At 41.2% G+C, this 23,799-nt stretch overlaps 1 protein-coding gene across 2 annotated transcripts in view; it reads left to right on the forward strand.

The window, feature by feature from the left end:
• Positions 1–23,799, forward strand: part of nt5c2 (5'-nucleotidase, cytosolic II) — a 30,854-nt gene that overhangs the window by 364 nt on the left and 6,691 nt on the right. Inside the window, exons 2-16 of one of the 2 annotated variants that reach the window (XM_022241988.2) lie at positions 6,571–6,822; positions 8,615–8,691; positions 13,474–13,554; positions 14,047–14,197; positions 14,582–14,733; positions 15,183–15,262; positions 15,721–15,781; positions 16,523–16,564; positions 16,925–16,948; positions 18,676–18,783; positions 19,525–19,762; positions 20,592–20,643; positions 21,338–21,398; positions 22,952–23,009; positions 23,286–23,404. In XM_022241988.2, coding sequence (XP_022097680.1) covers positions 6,663–6,822; positions 8,615–8,691; positions 13,474–13,554; positions 14,047–14,197; positions 14,582–14,733; positions 15,183–15,262; positions 15,721–15,781; positions 16,523–16,564; positions 16,925–16,948; positions 18,676–18,783; positions 19,525–19,762; positions 20,592–20,643; positions 21,338–21,398; positions 22,952–23,009; positions 23,286–23,404 — 1,464 coding nt within the window. In that variant the 5' untranslated portion in view covers positions 6,571–6,662. The remainder of the gene's footprint in view (positions 1–6,570; positions 6,823–8,614; positions 8,692–13,473; positions 13,555–14,046; positions 14,198–14,581; positions 14,734–15,182; positions 15,263–15,720; positions 15,782–16,522; positions 16,565–16,924; positions 16,949–18,675; positions 18,784–19,524; positions 19,763–20,591; positions 20,644–21,337; positions 21,399–22,951; positions 23,010–23,285; positions 23,405–23,799) is intronic. The other variant, XM_022241989.2, reaches the window with a different exon arrangement.

Here is a 23,799-nt window from a genome sequence, read left to right on the forward strand (position 1 = left end):
CCTAGTCCAACAATGCGAAATTATTTTCAATGGATTTTTCTCACATTTTACCTGCCGAAGACAGCTCAAATGTCGTTCACAAGTGCCTTGTATCTCGATCGAATTGAAGGTCGAATATTCGAATAGTGAATTATTTGAAGTGACTCGGCCCTATATACTGACAAAGGAGTATATATGGCCCTGTTTATAGGTCTAGCCTAGGCCCTAACTGCTGGTCGTAAGGTGTAGGCCTACCATGGAGTTCAGGAGGTACCTCCCTGGGTATTTTGTCCCCTAGCTGCTCTTGCATGAAGGGTAGATGTGGCCAGGCATATTGTCAATGACATCTGGTCTTGGCCAATTGCCAGCTTTCCTTCTTCGTTAACAATAACATATCATGAATAGCTCAGGTCAACCCAGCAAGTGTTAGTCACTGCACTGTTATTGTTGGACGTGTTGATTGATCAGCACAATCAGTCAAACCTGTATGAAATCTCCAACTTTAGCCCCTGCTTCCCATTTTTGTAACACTCTTCAACAACTGCGAAGTTCTCTCTGTCCATGTTTCCTGGTGTTTAATGTTTGGTTTTTTTGTTTCTAAGGCTCTCTCTTCAAGCTCTGCCTCAGGAAGTATGTCTATACCCATCTAATTTTTGTCCCTAGCAATGTAGCCAGTATATTTGATAAATACATTTCTGTAGGTCATTCCCGTTGTTTTCCATATAAAGAACATGTTTACCTGAATTTTCATTGATTGTGTGTTTTGTTCTTGTGATTACTTTAGAATTTTTTTATCTTTTTTACTTCTGTTAATTGCTTTTGAGTTCTCAAAACTCATCTCTTTAAAGAAGCTTTTCCCAACACCTAATTTAACACCTTAGCTAGTGATGAGTAGTGTTACACACAGTTGAGTCTATTCGTATGGTGTCTGCACGATATAGATGTTTCCTTCGTATTGTTATTATCAGCACTGACAAGTTCATGCTTAGTATGGCTTGAGGTGCTGTAAATGCTTCATTTACACATTGTTAAGCTTTGTTTTCATAAACATAACTGTATCTTCTTCCTTTTGTACACTCCATATGAATTGATTTTCGTTCATGGCTGGATATAAATATATGTTGCTGCCTCTACAAAAAAAACTTGTAGAAATTAGGCCGCAAGAAAATTGGTTGAGGGCAGAGTTATCAACAAATCATTCCACGAGATTAGCAGATCATGCAAAGATGAAACGATTGTGCATATAGAACGATCAAGCCCAGCACTAATTGACACCATAAATATAGCATTCAGGCTAATAACACAAGTTGATATTTGAGTGGTACAGATCTGTCTAGTCCAAGCCCCGGCCAATCCCAAACGACCCTCAAACCGTAACTATTATACCGGTACCTGGCTGACTTTCACGCCTACTCGCGTTGAGTTTGTCCCTTTATCGTGTTTTTCCTCAGTGTCACTTTATTGTAAAGTGCAGGGCAAGAATTTTGTTCTTGAAGGAGCAAGGCAATTTCTCATTTGCAAAGGGCACTTGTTTTAGAAAATCCATTTGTCTATGGGGACATTTCCATGGGAATTGAGGCAAAGACCAGGGGCATCAAGGCAGTTGCCTCCGAAACCTCAATGTTTTGGCCTGTAAGCGCATTGAGATTTCATGTGTTCCCGGAGAGCATGGGATAGTGCTTGCTGACAGTAGTAACATTTCCCCAACGCAAAAATACATCTTGAAAAAAGTAGTAACATTGTTTTCAATATTTTAATGTATTTGCTCTTGTAATAGACTTTAGTTTATTGACAGCTTAAATTGATTTTTGGCAAGGAGACATACTTTGGGTGGGACTTGTGCTTATGGGACCATGTTGACAGGGACGTTCATAAGTACAGTCATATTGGATCCAATGTACAAATTTGTCAGAAAGGGCCGTCTTATGAACTGCAACTAAATATCTGATCCACTTGCCCTTCTCCCATTACTGGAATTGGTTCACCTAAAACCTTTGTTCTCCAAAAAGAAGAGAAAATTAGCTGGGAAACCATCGACTTAAAAACAGGCTCTTCTCAAAATTAAACCTGTGAAGTTGTCATGGTTTTGTAGTGAAAAAAATGCGAGCGATGTTTCGCTCCAGTTCATTAAAGATGTACAGTATTACCAAGGGAAATAAGCGTGTAAACCCTTGTGTCATAAAATATTTAATTATTCAAGTGATTAAATATTTGGATACACTGTATAGAAATCGGGGATCAGCTGATTACATGAAAACAAATGGGACATGAAATGTGTCAATTATTCACATACTGCACCAGCAATTAGTAAAACTGATGCAGACCAACATGTCCAATGTGATAGACCAGTGTATTCCATTCAAATGGGTGGGCATCAAATTCAACCTGACACTGGCAGGGTCAACTGCCAACTGCTGTTTGCCAGCACAGAGGCACCATTAAGAAATGCAATGTTGTCCACTCCCACTCTCCAGTCTCAGTACAGTTCAGCCATGGAGGACAATACTCCCAGCTCTAATCCAGTCATTGTGTTTGGGGCCAGAGGACAGCTGGCCTGTATTGTGATAAACAGCTGGCCTGTATTGTGATAAACAGCTGGCTGTGTACAGTCTCAGGCACCAGGGGTAGACCCCAGGATTATGTAACAGTGTCACAAAACATTGTTGACCAGTGAGGTGCCCACTGTGGTCAGTGGGGAGGGGCAGGTCTGCAGATAACCAATTAATAGGGGGAGGGCTTAAACAGATTATATTTTTGTGCAGGTACTGTAGTCTTAAGTAAAAAAAGTTGATTGTCAGGTTTTTTACCAAATTAGGATGAGGGCCTGATTATTCTTTCATCAACTTTTGCTTACTCTTCAGTTAAAAATGACTGCCAGATTTTGTTAGCTATCCTATCAGTAAGTAGAACCAAAATATTCATTCTGTCTGTCGACAGTTAAGAACCAGTTACATGTAATATCATTATACCCCCAAAGTGAAAAGGACATGTGTACAGCACATGTACACGACAGGTGTCGGCATTGCTTCTCGGAATTTTTTTTTTTGACTAAAGGAGATGAATAGATTTTTCTTTATTTTGAGAACATCAGGCATCAGTCGTTCAAAGGCCAATCCATTTTGCCCTACCCCATTATAGAACCTGGAAACCATCTCCCCCTCACAAAAGTGTGTGGGGGAGGGGGGCCACCACCCCCCCTTGTCCCTCCGCCCTTTACCTCTGGGGATGCATACATGTATAAGCCTACTGTATTATGTATACAGTGTGCACAAAAGAAGAAAGAATAAAAAAGACATCTGTTTTTTTTTTTTCTTCGCCATTAAAAATCTCTTTATCCCCTATACCCATTGTGCATGACCACAGCTTTCTCTATGGCATGACTGCAGCATGATCAGGTCATGCTTGACATGTGCACTGCAGTACCCAGCATGCTTTATTGAATTGAATATCCCAGGCCACTTACAGGTCAGTAAATATCGGTAGTTGTAGCCTTTTCCCTTCACTTCCAAATTGCCTGGAAAAGCCATGAAGTGCAAACTACATGTAATCCTACTCCCTGGTGGAAGTGAGCATACGTACATGTACATGTATACATGTTTAGGATTCAAATTGTTATTATTATTTATTTATTTATTTTGTTGTAAATGCGAGAAAACAGGTTTTTCTGAGTTCTTTTTTGTCGCAAGAGTTTTCATATACAGTATGCATACATACATGTCCATATTGCAGGTATCTGAACAGCACTTCAATACAATATTGTACACTTATGGCTCAATGGCTGAATGAGGTACCGTCATGGGCAATGTGTCAAAGTGTTATTGTCAAGAAACAACCTTCCTTCTAAGTCTTTGTTTTTTTGCTTTTCAAATGTTCTCCTGTAAATTTGTTTGGGCTCCTAGTCTGGATGGTAAACTTCAAACAAATACATGCGTGGTTGAAAATGGGAGCAGGGACTGCATGAAAGCGAAAACAACGATGAAAACTGTGTGTCCCCGAAAGTATGTTTTTGGTAGTACATGCACCGGTATTCAGTCCAACTGATTTCAAAATGGTTGATTTAATGCATAGGCAAGCCACGTACATAAAATATAACGAGCACACTTAACCGCATTGAGTGGTCAATTTCTTTGTTAAGAATTGGAAAGTCTAAACTGAGTTGGGGGGACCAGCCGTGACATTTTGGGTCCCTGCAACATCTGTTTTCAACACATTTGTAGTTCCTGCAAATATGAAACGAGTACATGTGTACATGTATGTGTGATGATGCACATATGTGCGGCTTGAGTGAGATACAGTTTCAAACACATACCGGTACATGTACATGTGTGTATGTGCAGACATATAGTGTAAATTATGTACATGTACATGTGTGTTGTAATTCATGCACAAGTTCTGCTTCTAAGAATTACACTGTAGGTCATGTTGCACTGGTGCGTAGTTTGGATTTGGCCCTGTAGTGGAGCTGTAGAGTATTTTTGTTTCTTTACTTTCACTAGTTGCACTTGTAGGACATGCACTGTCGTCATTTGTTGGAGGTTGGTAATTCTCAATATTGTACGCATTATGGCATTAACGGCGGTACATGTAGCCCGTTACACGTACTTTTGTGCCTCTGCATACTGTGTAAAAGGAAGACCTTTGATCTAATACACCGACATACAAAATGGCGCTGAGTTCTTGACGTGATCCAGCCTTGCAGTCATTTGAAGTTTAACCACTTCTCAACCTGTAGAGCATTGTGTTTAGTTGTAATGCACATGTACCTGTGGGAAAACAAGTTTCCCGGTCTTCAGCCGCAAGCGTGGTCACTCGTGCTTCCCTTTCACTTCCCGGCTTTACATTGTGAAGTGTAATGTTTTCTCCTATTCAGGAAGCTCTTTGATCATTTCCTGTATTACTTTGCACACCTGGCTGTCCAGGGAAACTACATACATGTACATAGGGAACTAGCAGAGCCATAAATATGTGTAGTATGTACAGTGTGCATGCACGCATGTAAAAATGTTGGACACGCTTCTACATGTACATGTACATTGGGTCTACAAGTGTATTATTACATTTACATCGGTTTACATGTGTGTCCTGCAGTTGCATTATACAGGTACATGTACTTTCATTGTGCATGCCCAGCACTTGTCACTTCATGTATTCACACACAAATGATTCACGGAGTTCTTGCATTCAAATTGTCTATCATATTTATAATTAAATCACATCCGATTGTCTGTGAACTGTGTCACTTAAACCATCTGCATGCATTGACAGCTGCAGCTGACAAACTTATTAGTGGATTCCTTAATGGCAGCAATTAGTGACTGTTAAAATACCGGATATGTTGCAACTTTTTATGTTTTGTTGTAATTTTTCGGGGGGGAGGGGCAGAAATAGACAATTCTGGGAGAACAACCCGTGTTTGTGAACAGCAAAGAACCCACAGGCAGGATAACTGCAGGATTTCATGTGTGTGGCGAAAGTCCATCATCTGACACAAAACAAAGTGAACTTTGAGCTGTTAAACAAAATGTTAATTGAATGATGCCAGATGAGATTATTACACATCAATTATTTTGACTATCTTGCGCAAATGCTGTGCGGGTTGGGGACATACACTTAAACAGTTACATCACAGGGTAGGGGGTATGTTTGTTTTTATAATCCAGGTGCCTGGACAATACAGTGGAGAAGTGATTATTCTTACATGTAAGTTGCCTGTCCATGGGGGGGGGGGACAGGGATCCTGTTGGCCACCTCCTCACTTGGAGACACGTCACTTTTTTTAGGAATTGGAAGAGCCAATGCTTTAGAGATGGTACCAGAGCCTTCCTTGTGGGAGGATTCTTTTTTTTTGAGCTGAGAAAACTTTTGAGAAAGAAAATAACCCCCAAATGTTGCTTCTCCATCCCAGACTCAAAACCTAGGTACTGGTATAGCGCTTATCAAACTGTAGCCTGGTGTAAACATCATGGTTGTGGAAGTAACATCAATATGATTGTCCACAACAGGCATTTTGAACATACAATGTAACATGAAATGAGCTTTGACCCTGACTATTTGGCAAATCAATCTGTTTCAAAATGGCTCTATCCGCTCCAAGCGGAACAAAAGAGGGCGTGTTTTTTGGGTACTCACCACATAGGTGTGCCATGAGGCGCGCAAGTATGTGCGTGTTTGATGCGGAGCACGCTGAGTACGCTTAACTAATTTCCTCCAGCTTGTATGGTCTTTGCGTACAAGCAGAACACGTGCAAGAGCCTGCTTGTAACTACCTGTCTTTCTTTCACCAATTGGGGGTGCACTTCAGCTCAACTGACAATACTATACTGCAATACTGCAATACTTTATTTACACCTACATGTACCTGTTCTGTCCGTATCAATATTCCCATGAACTGTCTGCTGTAAATTACACTGTATTTCCAAAGGGCTTTGTGTACACTTATTTTGCAAATCCTTGGAGGTGATCACATTATGTGTGTAATGTAGGTCTCTTACCTAACCTACCGGTAAAACCCCAAGCCTGTGAAGATTGTGGGAGCTTTTCCTTTCAAAGTGTTCTTCACAGCTATAAATTGTCCGCATTTTACACTTGTAGTTTTGCGAGTTCACGAGGGCGGTATTCCACCTACCAGCAGCCTATTTCACTGGATCACTGCAGGCAACTGAACTCTATTGAAAGTCACCACGATGAACTCACAGAACAGCCTGAGTCCTGAAAGCCCCATGGGTTCCCAGACCCATCACAAGAAGTACAGGCGCCAGACGCACAAGCGGATATTTGTCAACCGCAGCCTCAACATGGAGAAGATAAAGTATTTTGGTTTCGACATGGATTACACGCTAGCAAGTAGGTTTTGCAGTTGTTATCTTGATACCTTTTCAAATTACCAGTATTTGTCAGATATGAAATGACTGTATGAGGTTCTTGTCTTACACCATCCTTATGCTTCTACCTCTCCAAGTACTTCACGGCTATGAGAACCCCAACTTCAGCCATAAAAACAACATTCCTTCTTACACAACTGGAATATTACCTTCATAACTGGCTGAACAAATTCTCATGTTTGAGCCCCCCCCACCTCCCATACAGCTAGAGTTTTGCCATTGAGGGACTACCATAAAACACTGCAACAGAATACATGTAAACCAAGTCAGCCACAAGCCAATTTTTCTTGTAAAATTTTGTGTGAGTCCAGTTTTAACAGTGGGTGTCCTTGAAAATGAAATTGACTTTCAGAGAAAATGAATATCGTTTAATTTCACTGCAGGATTTTCTGAGAATTCACAACATTTCAAATTCAGTTACAAGCCTTTTGTTGTAAAATTTTGTTTTTAAAAGTGAGTCCAGTTTTAAAAGTGGGTGTCCATGAAAATGAAATTGACTTTCAGAGAAAATGACTATAGTTCTGAGAATTCACATTGCAGTAATAAGAGCATGGAAGATTAATGAGAGTGGCCATGCTTGATAAAGCTGTACAAATTACATGTAGCCCAGCACTTCATTGAATTTTTCCTTGTCAATGGCCTTGCGTACGGTAATTGTGACATGTACTGTATGTTCTTAAATCTTGGTAGTGACTGCAATGCATACTTTCATTTAAAAACTGGCTTACGTATACAATGTATGAACACTAACAGTGTCTCCAGATGCAGTACGCATGAATGCTTCCTGAATTTACTGTTCCACACAGATATTTTTATAAAAGTTATCTTTTGTCACAACAAGGTTGGGCCTGCTTTAGTCTATCTCAAAGGCAAAGGAATGCTTTTGGAGTTTTTCCTTTTTTTTTCTGTTACCGCCGACTGTGCATTCACTTACAATGTTTGTACCGATACGTGTAAAGGTTCCTTGCCATTTGGGTATAAACTCACGTAAACAGGTGTGATGTTACACACCATCAGTTAGGAAGATACAGTTAATAAAAACTTTAGGAAAACTACATAGCCACATCTGAATAGTTGTCTTTTGCTGCTAACAAAAATTGTCGCCATTGGCATGTGGCTGTGAGAAACCACAGATCTACCTGGTAGTCAAAATGCCCATATCAGAATGGCCCAAGTACTTGAATTGGAATTATTTTAATTTAACCAATAGTGGATCCAGGGGGGCCAACAGTGATCAAGGCCCCCTCCCCCAAGGGATCAAGAAAGCTTTTTGTTCTAGACAAATAATTGGAAATAGGTATGGTAACTTTGGGGGGGGGCTTTTTCACTTCCCCACCGGTACCTCTCACAAAGTACTTCAAAAGCCTCAAACATATAGCCTCCATGTTTCTCAAAAAATAAAAGGGTGCATAAAGAAATTTTCCAAAATTTGCTACCCCCCCCACAAAACAAATGGACCCCACCAAAATTTGATTTTTAATTTTATCCCAGTGCCCCCATATGGAGTGTAGAGGGCCCATTAAGTGCAACTTGAATGTGGTACATGTCCATTGGTTTCTATGAAATTAACTGCATTTCTTGTTTACATGTATTAGTACACCAAGCCGTCTCCTTAAAAAGGGAAGGAAAAACTCAAAGCACATTTTGGTCATTTGTCACTGCATCCAAACTCAAACTGTTTGAACGAAGAAGAAATTTGGACTACCGATAGTTGCATGCAATTGAAGCCCATTGTTTTGGTTGTCAATTCACAGTGTACAAATCTCCACAGTATGAGCAGCTGGGCTTTGATTTGGTCATCGAGCGACTGGTCTCTATCGGTTACCCTCAGGTTTGTTCGGCCTTGTCATCCATTCTTTTCTCCATGCTTTCATCCTGCCTTCTTTAATTCCCCGCTCCTCTTCCCCTAGTCAATCAGTAGACCGGTTAACTTTTGCTGTAAATCTCTATTCAGACTTCCCCTGAACCACAGTGGGCACATGTAAGAAGGAGATTCCGATTTCCTGGTTGAGAATCATGGCCAGGCATGAGAATATTTTCCCCTTTTGGCCGGGCCTTTATACTAAGATTGTGATTCGTTGGGATTTGTCTAGATTTGAGATTTGGGGGGGTCCAAAATGGGTGGTGTCTACAGGTGACACATTTAGTTTTTTTTACATGTTGACACTTTAAACCAAAAATCTGAGGGAAGTGGATCAATCACAGTCAGTCACGATATAGATTATGGTACAGTCACAGTATAAATTACTACTGTCATTGTTTCAACCTCTTTGTAGTGGCATAGCCACAGGGGGCCTGGGAGGCATGTACCACCCCCCTCCCACAATTGTCCAGTTTCCCCCTGGTGCTCCCCCCACTGAAAAAAAAACAAAACAGATGAATGGATATTGAACAAGGCTAACAAAACTTGTCCCAAATAACCACACCACTGAAAGCTGTTGTCCCCCATAAGATGCTGGTGTTCCCTTTGTGCCTCCCACTAGTAAAAACCTAGCTACGCCACTGCCCCTTTGCTTGTCTGAAACAGGGTTTAACACCTTTTTGTAATGCAGCTTTCTTGTTTTGCTAGTGACCAAACCAGGGGTGAGATTCCTCCGGATTGCCAGATTTTTCAGAAATCCGGTGTTGGTTTTGCAGATTTTGTTGGAAAAACACTTTTTTTGGAATTATTTGCAAAATAATATTCATGCACCACTTGGTAAAGTCTAGTACAGGCGATCAAGAAGTACACAAATTGATGTTACTCCCTCTGAAATACTGTAGTATGCAGAATGGGTATGTTGGGGTAGTGATAGTGAAAGTAATGGCAGAATGGGGTATACATGTATTGGTAATTCCAGAAATAAGGGTCCAAAAATGTGACATTTTCTTGTACCTGTTTTATCTGACCTTTGTTATTTGACATGGAAATATCACCCGAATTGATTTCAAACTATTACTATTTATTTGGCAGGTAATTTGCATTCATTCATCACTTTTGGAAAAGAGAAAATGTGTTCTGGACCTACAAAAATCAAATGTCAGATGTGACAGGGACACACACAAAAAATGGACCCTGAATTTCTGAAATCACCCATATTGTATATTCCCACACATATATGTGAATGTTTGCAGCAGGTCCAGAACCTAAGTACGAAACAAACCAGCAATGCATGTCATGTGTTGTGCATGTGTTACTGCAGCAAAACATGGATACCGTTTTGAGTTGCATGCGTACATGTGGCTGATTCCATGTGGCTTTCTACCGAAAGATCGATTGATTTTTGAGATATTTCACAGGATATAGGTGACTCTTTATAATTTGGCAAAATGGCCTATCAAATAATTGACCGAGATAGGGATGTATCTGTTGATAAAGGTGTCACAAATCTGTGGAGGTTTTCATGGTTGGAGATGGAGATACTGGTACAATGAATTGTGAACATGGTGAAGTGACAAGAGCGGAACAGGAAAGGAAGACGGTATTCATGTATTACAGAGATTTCCTTGTAAAAATTAATAAGTTTGGACACTGCAAATGCTTGACGTGTGATAAGTTGGTTAAGTACAAGTACATGTACATATCTGATGTTGGAGCCTTAACGTGTAGTACCTGTATGTTGTACATGTAAGTGTTCATAAACAGTGTGTAATAGAGTACCCAAGTGAATAGGTCATGCGCACAAATAGTGTGTAAAAGGCATGAGCGCGTGAACCAGGACGTGAACCAACACGCATGCGTATTCCATTCGTTTGCACTGCACTTTCTGGTTCACAGTGACGTCACACTTCGGTACTCTATAATTGAATTTCTTTTTAAACGTGGAATTTATGAATACAATACTACTGCAAACTACTTGCTGAGGTGACTACGGTGACCTATTAAAAATACACAAAATAAGGAGGGCCTGACGTTTTGATCCTAGCAGAATCTTTCTTAATGGCAAAAAAAACAAGGAACTCCTTACTTGTGCATGACGTGTACTCAATATCCTGCTGTTAAGTAAGCTGCCTAAAATGTACATGTACACATGTATACACATACATTGTATATAATATGTATACATGTACATACATGGGTTAATGCAACGAAATGTGCATGCCATTGACCGTGTTTACATTCACATACCGGTATGTAGTATACATGTACATGTACCGTACATACATGTACATGTACAATAATACCAACCGAAGTTCGTGGATTTTTCGTTGTGGTCCGGTCTCACCCCTGCGGAACAAATCAGCCAAAAGACATCCTTGTTAACCACTCAAAACATATCACCATGCAACCCTGTGATTCGCCTGTTTTGCAGAAAAATTCTCTGGAAACAGATTATACAAATATTTATGAATTTATCTTTTTGGCCTTGTATCGTGTAAATTTAAATTTTATAAACTTACAGTTTGATGATATCCTGTTATTCAAGTCATGGCCAGGTGTTTTTTAGTGTTTCGTTTCACATCGTCTGTCAATCGTGCATGTGTGACCAAACGATTGATTTCCTGCAACCCTATATTGTTGCGCATGTTTTTTTGGGGGGGGAGGGGAGATGTTTTGTAGTGTTTTTGTTTTGTTTGGCAGAAGACCGTCCTGCAAGTGTAGTGCCGTCATTCAACCTTGGATTCCTCTTAAATCCATCTCTCCTCTAGTTTTTGTGTTTTGCATTGCATACTTGCAGAGAGACACTACTTGCAGCAATTTGATTTGAATAAAAAAGAAAGAAAGTATTTTAAAGCCAAAAAATAGTAATGGCGGTTCGCAGAGACTGGGACGCTGCAAGTGCTTCAGCACCCAGAAACTTTCAGATGGAATTGGTGATGTAAACACTCACACTTTAATTGAACAATGTAATAGTCATGAGCGTGCACATCCTGTGATCCAGCATTCCTTGGCAAAAATGGGTTCCAGCTGGCTCATGTTCATGCATGTTACATGGATCAAACGTGATTAGTTCCGTTAGACGCGTCCTGCATTTGTTCATCCGCGGCTCTGGTTATAGTATATTGAAAATTAGCACACATTTTTTTGTGAAAAAAAAAAGATCGGGAGGGGGGGCGGGTTAACTTGAGCAGACAATTAAAAAAGGTACATTAGTTTGCAAAGCATGTGTAGGTTCGTGTGGACTGGCGGTTGAATGAACTTTGCTCAGGGGATGAACTGACAGGGTTCTAATCATGCTGCCCTCGTGTGACCAATAGACAGAGGATGTTGAGTAACGACATCCAGCACACCTGCTAGACTTTGAAATATCTTGCTTAACTTAATAGTTGCATACTCACTGCAGGGATATTTTTATCACAGTAGAAAACGTCCGTTGACTCACGTATTGTCAGAAAGTGCAATCAACCTGCTTGTCTTTTTTTGGAAGTGGTTTCATGGGTACTTTGTGTAAGGTCACAATCTCCTGACAGCACCATGCCTTTGTGCTTTTTGGGGGAGGGGGAGCATATTTCAGATTTACAGTTGCTGAAACTTTCCCAGTGCATTTGACATTTCAAGCAAAAATGCCCTGGTCCACATGCACCCCTGTCAGCGTGTAAAACCTAGAATATGACAAAGTACACGTATGCCTTATCTATTCATGCATGTATACTTGTATGAGCCCTCCTCCCGTCCCCATCCCGGCAACGGTCACAATCATGATACTTACCTTTTTTTGAGAAAAACTCCATAGGGTTTGTTCACTGGAGTATTTTGAAGTATTGAGGAAAAAAGTTATCCTTCACCTGCAGTTAAAGTGGGAAATTTTGGATTTTGGAGGATTGAGGAAGGTGCTCAGCAGAAAGGGCCTAGGGGTTAGGGTTAGTCACAATGGAATTTTTTTTTATTGGTCAGTGGCTTGATACTCGGGGACCTTTAAATGCATAACTGAGCGATATGTACATGTACCAGTACATGAGACCAACATTTGAAATCATTAGGGGATAGCAGGTGGAGAGGGCGGTAGGGGGCCGTTATGGTGCTTCAGAAGGAACAATTTTTTTTACTACAAAAGTACTGAGGGAAAGATGACTGGAGGACTATTTTGTTGAACTTCCAAAAAGATGGAAAAAAACCTGCAAACTTAAGCCTCACCACTCAGAAAGGCCGTAAAAAGTTCCAAACTTTTGGCTTCTGAAAAATAGTTCTAACCCCTGCAAGAAATTGGATCCACTCTTGTTGACATTTGTACCAGAAATCAAGCTCTCATTTGATACGGTACCTGGTGTATAGTATGTTGTGCAGTACATGTGTACTTGGAGCATTCTTAAATTTGCATGATAAATTTACAGGTTGATAATTTTGTTTCTTTGGTGTGATTGACTATCCCGTTGGTTTTGTTGTTTTTGGTTGTCTATCCGGTTCGTAAGTGACTTCGTCACAAAGGCGGACACGCAACAATTTGCAGACTCCCATTGGTTCCATGATTCCATGGTTCCATGTAAACAGTGATCAATGCACGTAAAGTATGTGCAGTGCATGCGCAGTGGGCGTGATTTAAACTGAAGTGAAGTCACACTTACGAACTGGATATCAACGTTAGCACCCAACCATCTCCTCTTTCAAAAAACCCAGGTTGGCATTACATTTCATGTAACGTCAAGTGAAATTTGTAATTTTATGTTTATCTTTGTTGATGTCTTCACCCCACAGGAATTGTACAGCTTTGTCTATGACCCGTGCTTCCCTATTCGAGGTCTGTTCTTTGACAAGCTCTATGGCAATTTACTCAAGGTACGTCAAGGGGGGAAGGATTGTCAATGTGCTGCTCCTCAGAGAAATTCTCCTCAGCACTGAACATTGCTTTAAAAAGTTGCAGTAGGGAGTAAAGGCAGTGCCTGGGTTGCTCAGCCGCTGCTAGGAATGATGTGCATACATGTACCTTTGGAAGCCACTGGGTAGTGGATAAGGCTATATTCCATACAGATGTGTGTTTTCACCAGCCAGAGCCAAGTCCCATGCCCAGTAATTCTTTTCTCTCATTTTACCTGCTTTGTGGAGTCACACTGGTCACATTTTAAGACTTTGCCCTACTTCAAATGTTGTCGACAGTTTGACAGAACTTGTAATTATACTGTAGTCACGGAGGAACACCCTCCATATGAATGAGTGACTCCAATATCAAGAGGAAATAGCTACAGTACTCTAACCTTTTAAAATCCTTAGCATCTTAAGAAAATGTGTAAAACTTGAATAAACATGTGTTGCGTTCCTTTCTGTTGACAGATGGATCCGTATGGCAACATCCTGGTGGCAGTTCACGGCTTCCGCTTCCTACACACCAACGAGATCCTCAAGATGTATCCCAACAAGTTTGTGGCCCTGAAAAGCAACGATGAGAGGCTGTACATCCTGAACACTCTCTTCAACCTTCCAGGTGAGGAGACAGAAACAAAATATTTGGACTTGGTCAGATCTTTAGTGTTTTGGGGGGGAACATATCAATCCCGGAGTCAGTCAAAACCAATTTGGAAAGAATGTTTACTTTATCACAATTTAAGAAGAGTTGAATATTGTATTGCATTGCTTCAGTGCAGTGTCTTGATGATACAATGTAAGCTCATTCCTCCTGACTGTGATTTCTGTTAGACCCACCTTCCATCTCAATGGAATAAGGGATGGACTCCCCGTTCATGTCAAAGGTACCTTAAAATCTCCCAGCCAGGTTGGTGCTCAGGCAGCTGGCCTTGCTGGTGTCATGAAAGTCAGATAGAAGTCAAATAGATATATTTTTCTCTCCCTCTCGTTTCCAAATGTCTAGAAACCTACCTTCTCGCATGCTTGGTCAACTACTTCAGTACATGCCAGGAGTACACGGAGACTGAGACAGGGGTCAAGAAGGGTGACCTGATGCTGTCATGGGAGAGCATCTTTGAAGATACCCGCAGTGCCGTCGACTATGTTCATATGGGGGTATGTTTACATATGTTCAGTTTAACAGGAATCCACAAATAAAATGTTTTTTGTCAAGTGTACTCAAACTGTACTCACAGTAGGAATTTTATAAATAGGACTTTTTCCTGTGACTGTACTGTTTACTGGGTAAGCAGAGGGGAGATGAACCCCAGTTGCAGAGGAGTTTTTGGCCGTTATTTATTTCCAACTTTTCTCCTTACTTGTACAGCACAACATTCACCCATCATCTCTACATGCTGTGACTTTCTGACAATGCTACCATTAATTTTGTTTTTTTTTTAAAGCGTAATAGACATAAAAGTGTGAATGTGATACGGGTTCCATTTGAACACACGCACACAAAATGTGTCGGTAAAAGATACTGGTAGGCTGTGTTGCCAGTTTCAGGGATTTGTAGATTAGTAATAATTTGTGCTCATTAGTCCTGAATCCTTCCTTTTTTTCAGGGAACTTTGAAAGACAAGACCCTGGAAAACCTTGAGGAGTATGTCATCAAGGATCCTAGACTTCCAACCCTGCTCCAAAGGTGTGTACAGTACTCTTTTAGGGGCTGGGAATAAACATGTCACTTTAAATTGAAATTAACATGAGAGTATATATTTCTGATTCAACTGCTTCATTTTGGGACACAACAGATGTGTGTCTGATTCATGCGTATTAAGCTGAATCCCCATTGTATTTGTTTAGCAGTGCATAAGACCGATTTTCAAGTTGAATGGCACGCATTGGTGATGTTTGCAGCTAAGAGTAATGTATGTCGTCGTTGTGTGATCAACCGTGTCCCTGCCAAACCCTGACCTGTCTTAAATCTTTTACATTAAACATTCTTTGCCACCATGATGGTGTTTAGTGCAGCATTCATCTTTTCCACGAGAGTACAATTCTTGTAGTCAACAGTAGAATGGTGTACAAGCACATCCAAAGCATTCCTAAATGATGTAATCAAAATAAATTGCTCCTGGGAACTGCATTTTATGCCCTCAGGATGAGAGATCACGGCCGTAAAGTCTTCCTGGTTACCAACAGTGGCTACACCTACACTGAGGTGAGTTCTACATACAATTAGATTTGAAGATGTCTCGAATTATCTCTCTTAATTAAGGAAGAACTGTTTTCATGTCAAAAATTACTTCTCTTGGCCTGCATACTGGAAACCATATTTACAGATGGGTTTTGATAGTCTGTTAGTAAAGTGTGCCAAATGTGTGAGTTTTGAGTCCTATGTGCGCCCTCACCGGCAAAAGAAAGACAGACTGGTACAAAGTGTTCGCAACTGGGTTCTTGCCTGTGTTCGATGTGCACGAGAAGACTATACATTCCAGAATAAATTTGTTGCGTATACTCGGCATGCTTTGCGTCAAACGTGCATATGCCTGCACGCTTATGCAGTGAATTTGTACCAAAGGACTGGCAATTTCACTTGAAAACATGCCCTCTTTTGTTTCCTGCCTGGAGTAGATAGTTATTTCTGTTAGATCAGATTTATGAGGAAAAAAAAATCATATAATTTCCTGCATGTTCACATTCTGGATGTTGGATTTAAATCTCATTCCGAAGCAGGAGATTCTAAGTATAGTTTTGATTCCTGCCATAATGTTGCTTTCTGTGTCCTCTGGTAAGCTATTTTAACTGTAGTTTATTCCAAGAGATTTGGCTGCCTGTTAGGGCAGAGTAAATTCATTGTAAGGAACTGGCAAATTTGTCATTTTTCTCACAACCCTTGGAGGGTTACTGGAAGAAAGTTCATTTTGATCATTCTGATCGCAATTTGTTTGATTTTTTGCAGAAAATTATGACATATCTCTTCGACTTCCCACACGGAGCCACGGTAAGCTACAGCAAATTCAAATCAATTTTGAGTATTTTAAGTGTTTGTGGCTCATGCTATGTACACAGTTACCTTGTAAACTCCTTTGCTTTTCAGTGTAATCAATTAATCCCAGAAGGATTTCTGTGGATTGATGCACGAGTTTGTAGCTTTAAAAACATTCACTGAAGGTCAGAAATGTATTTTACAACTGGTCCAAAGACAGCAATTTCACAATGATGAGTGCTTGTTTGAAAGTCAGGATGGACACTAACAAGAAAATTGCATTGGTATCATTTGAATGAAGGAATGAAGCTACTAGGTACATGTATAAATTTCCGTATTTTGGTTTCGTCATTGTTTTTTCTTGTCTGACCCTAGGGTCCACCTGGACCTTCCAGTGCGGTATGTGATAACCTGTGTCTGTTTCCGTTTGTTACCTGTTTGAGTTTTGATGCAAGGGGTGTGACAATTCACTAATGTATCAACAGTAGCCATTTAGTTCAACAGCGCTGGTACAAAATGAAGGTCATTTGAGAACATCTTTACACACGTGCGAGGGCAGCTGATTCACGCACACTAAACGTGCTTGAACCAGCCTGACTGAAGGATTTTTGATTTCGAAAAACCTTGCCTTTTGGAAATACTAAACTGGCACATTGTGAGGTGAAATGCAGTGATATGGGGCCATGCTGGCTCATTGTGAGGTGAAATGCAGTGACATGTTCTTTCGTCTGTATTGCGTACGTTGCCTACATGGGATGGGATGCACGCTACCGTGCATAGCGATATCATCAGCACGTGGTGCTCGTCTACGTATGTTTGGTTAGCAAATACACGTAATTCTCTGTTTTGGAGGATAAATTTTGTGATATTTTTTAGGCAAAGTGTATGCAAATTATTAAGTGCAAGACTGAGACAGGTGACTGAATTTATTTTTCAAATGCCGTTGTATAAGCCGCCCAGAGTATAAGCTACAGGGGCATTTTTCACTCAGCGTGAGAACCAATGTAAGCCATGGCTTATCGAAAATTATCAATATCGAACTCATTTCGATAATATTGATATATCAACGGTGCTTACTTCACATCGAGCAGCAGGTTTGGGCGGATCTGTTTGGGCGGTTGGTGATACCGTCGGCTGTGACTTTGCATGAGGTCCGAGGACCCTTAGAAGTTCAGAGCACAAGGAATGTGCTGCTGTTTACCTGCATGGGAGAGGATTTGGGGAGTAGTCAGAAGGGCTCCCAGCTGAAGTGACTTCTTGCAGTTTACAGCAGAAACCAAAGATCATATAGCGCCGCAAAGCGGCGCAAGATGGCCAACTTCACCGTGAATACATGTAAAACGTTGTAATCGCATAGGCGCCATTTGAGCAAGTGATACGCCTTTGCAATGCACATTAATGCACAGGGGCAAGCCCCGTGGCAGGCACTTGCACCTGGTGAGTCTGCACCCAAGCATTACCGTAAACTGCGCAGGCGTATCGCTTGCTCAAATGGCGCCCATGGTAATTACATGTTTTGGGCAGAGTTATCCATCTTGCGTCTTCGGCGCTATACCATCTTTGGTTGAAACTCACGTGTCAGTGATGGCCACTGGAGACCATTGTCCATGACTTGACGCTGTGGTTAAGATTGCCCTTAACTATTTCTGTTTGTTTGAGCTTTCTTTCTGATAACAGTGAGCCATTTTTTTTACCGTCTCTGTTTCTTGTTCGACAATTTCATCATTGGTTGTAGTCCATGTTCATGGCTTCATCATTTGCTTCATTTTTAACACAGAACACTTCCTTTGAGTGTTTAATCACCTCAGAATTGGATGTTCGTAATGCTGCATGCATTTGTTGATGCGGACAGTGAATGTCTATATTGTTGGAACATTGGCTTAACGTTGGAGACCTATAATGCTACAAAAGTGTTGTCACAGCTTCTGCATGCAGGTCTGGTGAAATTTGGAAACAATCTGCAATTTGAAAATTTGTAGACGTACACTGGATTGTTAAGTAGTTTCCATTTTTTGGTTGTAATTTGATGTCAAATATTTAAGAAAACTCCATCTTCGTTCTTTGTAATGTTTGGGTCGCAAACGTCAAAAGCTATTAAATATAATCTACTCTTTTATATGCCGCAGCCTTCCACACCGCACAAGCATTGGTATGAGTACTTTGATGTCTGCATCGTGGATGCCAGGAAACCTCAATTCTTTGGCAACGGGACAATCCTGAGGCAGGTTGATCTGGTGAGTGCAGTCCTCACAACACGTTTCCATTCAATCCTCCTCACTTAGTTTCCTGTTCGACTTCATACAGTGTTGAGACAAAGATGAAATTTTCAAGGAGACACCCGGGGGGAGGTGTATACATGTTTTCAAGGGGGCACTGAAGACACATTAAATGGGGCTTGCTCCTAAGCTGTGGAGCAGACTTCTGCTGGTTGGGGGGGGGAGTGCCTCGATGCTTTTCCCCCCCCCTTTAGTAGTTATGACACCGCCCTTGTATAATTGATGGACAAAGGAGGATGAAGTGTTATATTTGAAATGTGAAGTTTGCTCTTCAAGAAAAGGTCTAGACTGCAAATGTGTACCGATTGCTTTAGTCTGGGACAGCTTGCTTTGCCACACCTTTTCCTTCCAACTTACAATGGACGTAGTTGTAACTTGTGGGACTTCTTTCCCCCCAAAGTCAGGCAAATCGCAAATAGTTTACCTTGGAGCCCTGAAAATGGAATCTACATGTATCACTTACGTATGGTGTTACACCATTGCAATTGGAAGCCACTCACACAAGCATTGTAGTCTATAACCATAAACATTTTTAACAACTGCCAAGCTCAGTCTATGCAAACAGACTACTGTAGAGTGCACAGATATTGATTTCTTCCCATTGTACACTCTGAAAAATGCTCCTTTTGTGGTAACATCTCATTGGGGCATTTGTGTATCGCATCAGTCTGTTTAGAATCTTACGCCTTCGTTTGGCAGGACACCGGAGCCCTGAGAATAGGCAGCCACGTCGGCCCCTTCCAAAAGGGGCAGGTCTACTCGGGCGGGTCCTGTGATGTCTTCTGTGATCTGATTGGCGCTAAGGGCAATGACGTGCTGTACATGGGTGACCACATCTTCGGCGACATCCTCAAGTCCAAGAAGCTGCGGGGGTGGCGGACATTCCTCGTGGTGCCAGAGATCGCCCAAGAGCTGACCGTGTGGACGGAAAAGAGAGGTCTGTTGTTTGGCCCCCTTAGTACTCAGTTGTAATTTGTGAAGCACTGTACATTTTTGGCTAGCAGTGTGGGCATTGTGAGGTAAGGGGGAAAGAGGGCAATTGCCCCCTGAAAAATTTTGAAAACTAAAAAAAGGGGAAAGAGAAAAGAATAAAAAAGAGAAGAAAGGGGATTGTAGCTGATGAGTGCTTTGCCCATGTCCTGGAAATTTTTCCCCTGGAAAATTTAATTCCCCTCCCTCTAAGAAGTCCCGGTTAAGCCCATGGCCGCCGCAGAAGTTTTTAAAAATGTGCACAAGATTTGCTCAAGTGTGACTCGAACCCATTACCTTCTATTGATTTAGTGCAGACACTTCAAACACTCAGCACCCAAGCTTTCGAGTGATTGGAGGTGTCATAAATTTCTTTAGGTACAAAACCAAAAATCCTTTGTCAATATTCTGAATGTTTTGGATCTGAAGTTCTTCCTCTCAGATGAAGCTTTATGTTCCATAAGTTCTAGCTTGGGTTTTTTGCTGGATATGAGTGCTTAGTTTAGATTGTTTTCAGCTTCCACAGTTACTCTTCTCTTTTTGTTCTTGCTTTTTTTCCCCACGTAGGCTCAGTCGATGCCATGGGTACGTTCATGAATACATTCACTCAGTAGATGCATGTCTTGAAACAGTCAAATGACTCAACAATTCTTCAAACTTTGAAATGTATCAGACCGGAATGCCCCTGCATACATGCATGGTGGAAATAGAGAGTTTCTTTGCCCTTGCTGATGTGTCATTGATTTTTCCCAGAAAGTGGTGAATATTTTAGTAATAACATCTCTCTTTTTTTGCAGCACTTTTTGAGAAATTGGAGGAGCTAGATTCAATCTTGGCCGACCAATACAAGTAAGCATTGTTTTTCCCTTTTTTCCCTTACTGGATTGTCTGAAGCAAACACTGGAATCCTACAAACGAATCTTAGATGATCACCCGAGGCTCTAAATTGTACCTTGCCGACTATTCAGTCTGTCAAAATCCTTCAAAATCTTTTCCTTCATGCGGGATGGGAAGAGGGCGCTTTGGGTTTGAGAGGTGCATAGCCTGTTATGGGTTTTGTAGCAGCAAGGCTAGGACCCAGTTCATTCCTGAAATCGAAGACTGGGCAGTGTAGTTTTATGAAGAGAATAAGTGTGTGCTTGGCTGATTTGAAATGCTCAGTTAAAACGGATCTGGAGAACAGACGTTCATAATGCCTGAGTCAAAGGCTGAAGTGACCTGTCACATATTTATTTCTGTTCGTAAATACCTTTTGAGTCACCAAGTCAAAACGTAAGTACAAAGCCAAGTACAAAGTATAAATTTCCAGTGGATTTTGTACAACAGTTTCAGTGTGGTGCGGTGATATTTTCTTTGCGGTCTGCCTAGGTGACCAGGAATTCAAATCAGAGCCAGTACATCCTGTGCTTTCATTATTGAATCTGTACTTGATTCAGAAAAAACCTAATCCGTCCAGCTATCAAAACTACATGTTTACTCTAGGAAAAATCATATCAACTATGAAGTACACGCCTCTTGGAATTTTTCTTCCATTGATCCCCAGGGAGCTGGATAGCAGCACGGAATTGGTGCCGGACATCAGTAAAGTTCGCAAGGCAATACAGGTACGTGTTGAACCTCTGTTCCATATGCCTCTATCCCTGGCTTTGCCATAGGACACATGTCCCCCACTGTATGTGGCTGTAACTGCGGCTTTTTCATTACAAGTTTGATACCCGACTGAATGGTTCAAACTTAGTAGTGCCGGATATGCAAAGCTTTTGATAAAAATTCATTGAAAAGTCTTTAAAGAACAAAGGTTTTCTGTTTCCAAAATTTAGGCAACTTATATCAGGTCCATGCATACATTTTATCAACCCAAACCTTATCACAAGTAACGAGGCATTTCTGTGTTGTATGTCTTGTTGCTAACCTTTTGGGCAAGATAGGTGTAAATATAGGTATGGCGTTTGACTGCTGAATTTCCTTGCTTAACCACATGCTGCTGAGGAGCCCGGTTTTGGGTACCTTGGGTTTGTTCGCATAGCCGGGATGCCCGAAATCGGACAAAAGAGTTGGGCCTTGTAACAGAAGACCGTACTCAGAACAAAAGACCAAGCTGCTGGGAATTGCTAACATTTTTTCAGTTGTCAGTAGCGGAGGGAATCCGTCATTATTTTGAAAGATTATACCACTGTTTGTGGCATTTAGTGTGAACGGATTACCACCGGGGACAAAAGCGTTTCAGCACTCAAATGATAAGCGATACAATGCCACTGCACGCTAATCTGACCTGTATTGAAAAGACGTCAGCAGCGCACAATGCCAGTTTTGGGAACAAAAGAAAGTTATGTAACACCACACAATCTGGGCTCTTTTTACAAGGTAGCAGGCCTGGCTGAAGTACTTGGACATCAATAGATGTTGTCTGTCAGATTAGAGTAGCCACCAGAAGTCACTCAATGGGATTTAGGCATTCGGGAAAAAAGATACGAATTTTTTTGAGAATTTTGAAAACCAAAGATATTGAAAATCGCCCGGTTTTAGACACTGCATTTTCAAAGGGACCCGGCAGCAAGTGGTTAAAATTGGAAAACTTCTGTGTTTGCAAAAAGTAGTTCTCAGTTTCTGTGACACCATTGATTTACAAATAAGTGAACCGATGAGCAAACTCCGATGTGAAGCTAAAATGAAGGCAGCTCAACTATGACAAGCCTGATTGCCGACATTATCATTAAAGCAGTCATACAGAAAAGGGACATAGTAAATAGTGAAAAAGAATGCTCATTGGAATGTAAGCCGGCAGACTGTGCTGTTATTTTCACTTTGTTCAGAAACGTGGATGCCAGCTACTTCAAGTGCATGGCAGTGAGTGCATAGCCAATAACCCATGCTTTTCAAACAGGTCTGAAGAGACTGGACAATCAGCCAATGCTGCTTTCAAATCATGCCACAGAATATGCTTGAGAATCCTCTTGCCTCAACAGATGTCATCCCTGCATTTTAACCACAGATTTAAGCTCATTTCCTAATCCATTTAGTACTACGAGTTACTTGGAAAACAGGAAAAAAGGCCTTCAGTGAGGATTATTTTGGTTTGTAGCAAGGCTGCCTAAGTTTGTTTCTGCCCGAGAGAGTTGAAATCCTTTTCAAGTTGTGTATCGCCTTCTCTCAACAGCAAGTCACCCACGAGATGGACATGTGTCATGGCAAGCTAGGGAGCCTCTTCAGAAGTGGTAAGGGAACTCGCAGAAATGGGTATGCAGCACCTCTGGGTCCTTGACATAAACTGCCCTTGCCATCAGTGAAATTCTGGTCAGGATCATTTACCAGGAGAACTGTCAACAGAGATATTGCATCAGAGCTTTCTCGAGGGTGATTCTTGGGGCAGCTTGGCCAAACAGCTGGTTGTGAAAGTAGCACCGGGCAAGCTTCTTTTTCTTTTCATTCGCCATCAGATCCCTGCATTCCTATTGCATTGGGAATTTGGCTTATTTTCTGTCTCCCTGCAGGTTCTCGGCAGACCTTCTTTGCCAGCCAGTTGCTGAGGTTCGCTGATCTGTACTCTTCCACGTTCCTCAACCTTCTGCATTACCCCTTCAGCTACCTCTTCAGGGCTCCTCATCAACTGGTAAAAAAAATCAGTGCATCTTTCGAGACAGGCATGTGTTTGTAGGACACAGAAGAACCTGCTGCAGATATACATGTATCTAGTGGCCAGCTAAATATGTGGAGATACTAAACGGACGGTAACAGTTAGGGACTTCAATCCCAGAGGGACACTCGCATTTTGCTAGAAGGGCCGTCTGATCATCCCTCCACCTCTCTTTGGTGATGAGTAACCAAAACTGCATATTTTCAGGATCTTTCCAAACTTTTCAATAGCCACTGCCAATAGCACTGAAAAAAAATCAGATCAAATATTTCAAACGCATGGTTTTAAGATTAAAGCACGTGATCACATAAGTGCATAAGATGTGCATTTTCATCATGAAGAGTGCACCCAGTGTTAACATGGCATCCCCC

The sequence above is a fragment of the Acanthaster planci genome, linkage group LG13 (assembly GCF_054643075.1).
Source record: "Acanthaster planci isolate LZ-2023a linkage group LG13, COTS_SCS, whole genome shotgun sequence".
NCBI classification, from domain to species: domain Eukaryota; kingdom Metazoa; phylum Echinodermata; class Asteroidea; order Valvatida; family Acanthasteridae; genus Acanthaster; species Acanthaster planci.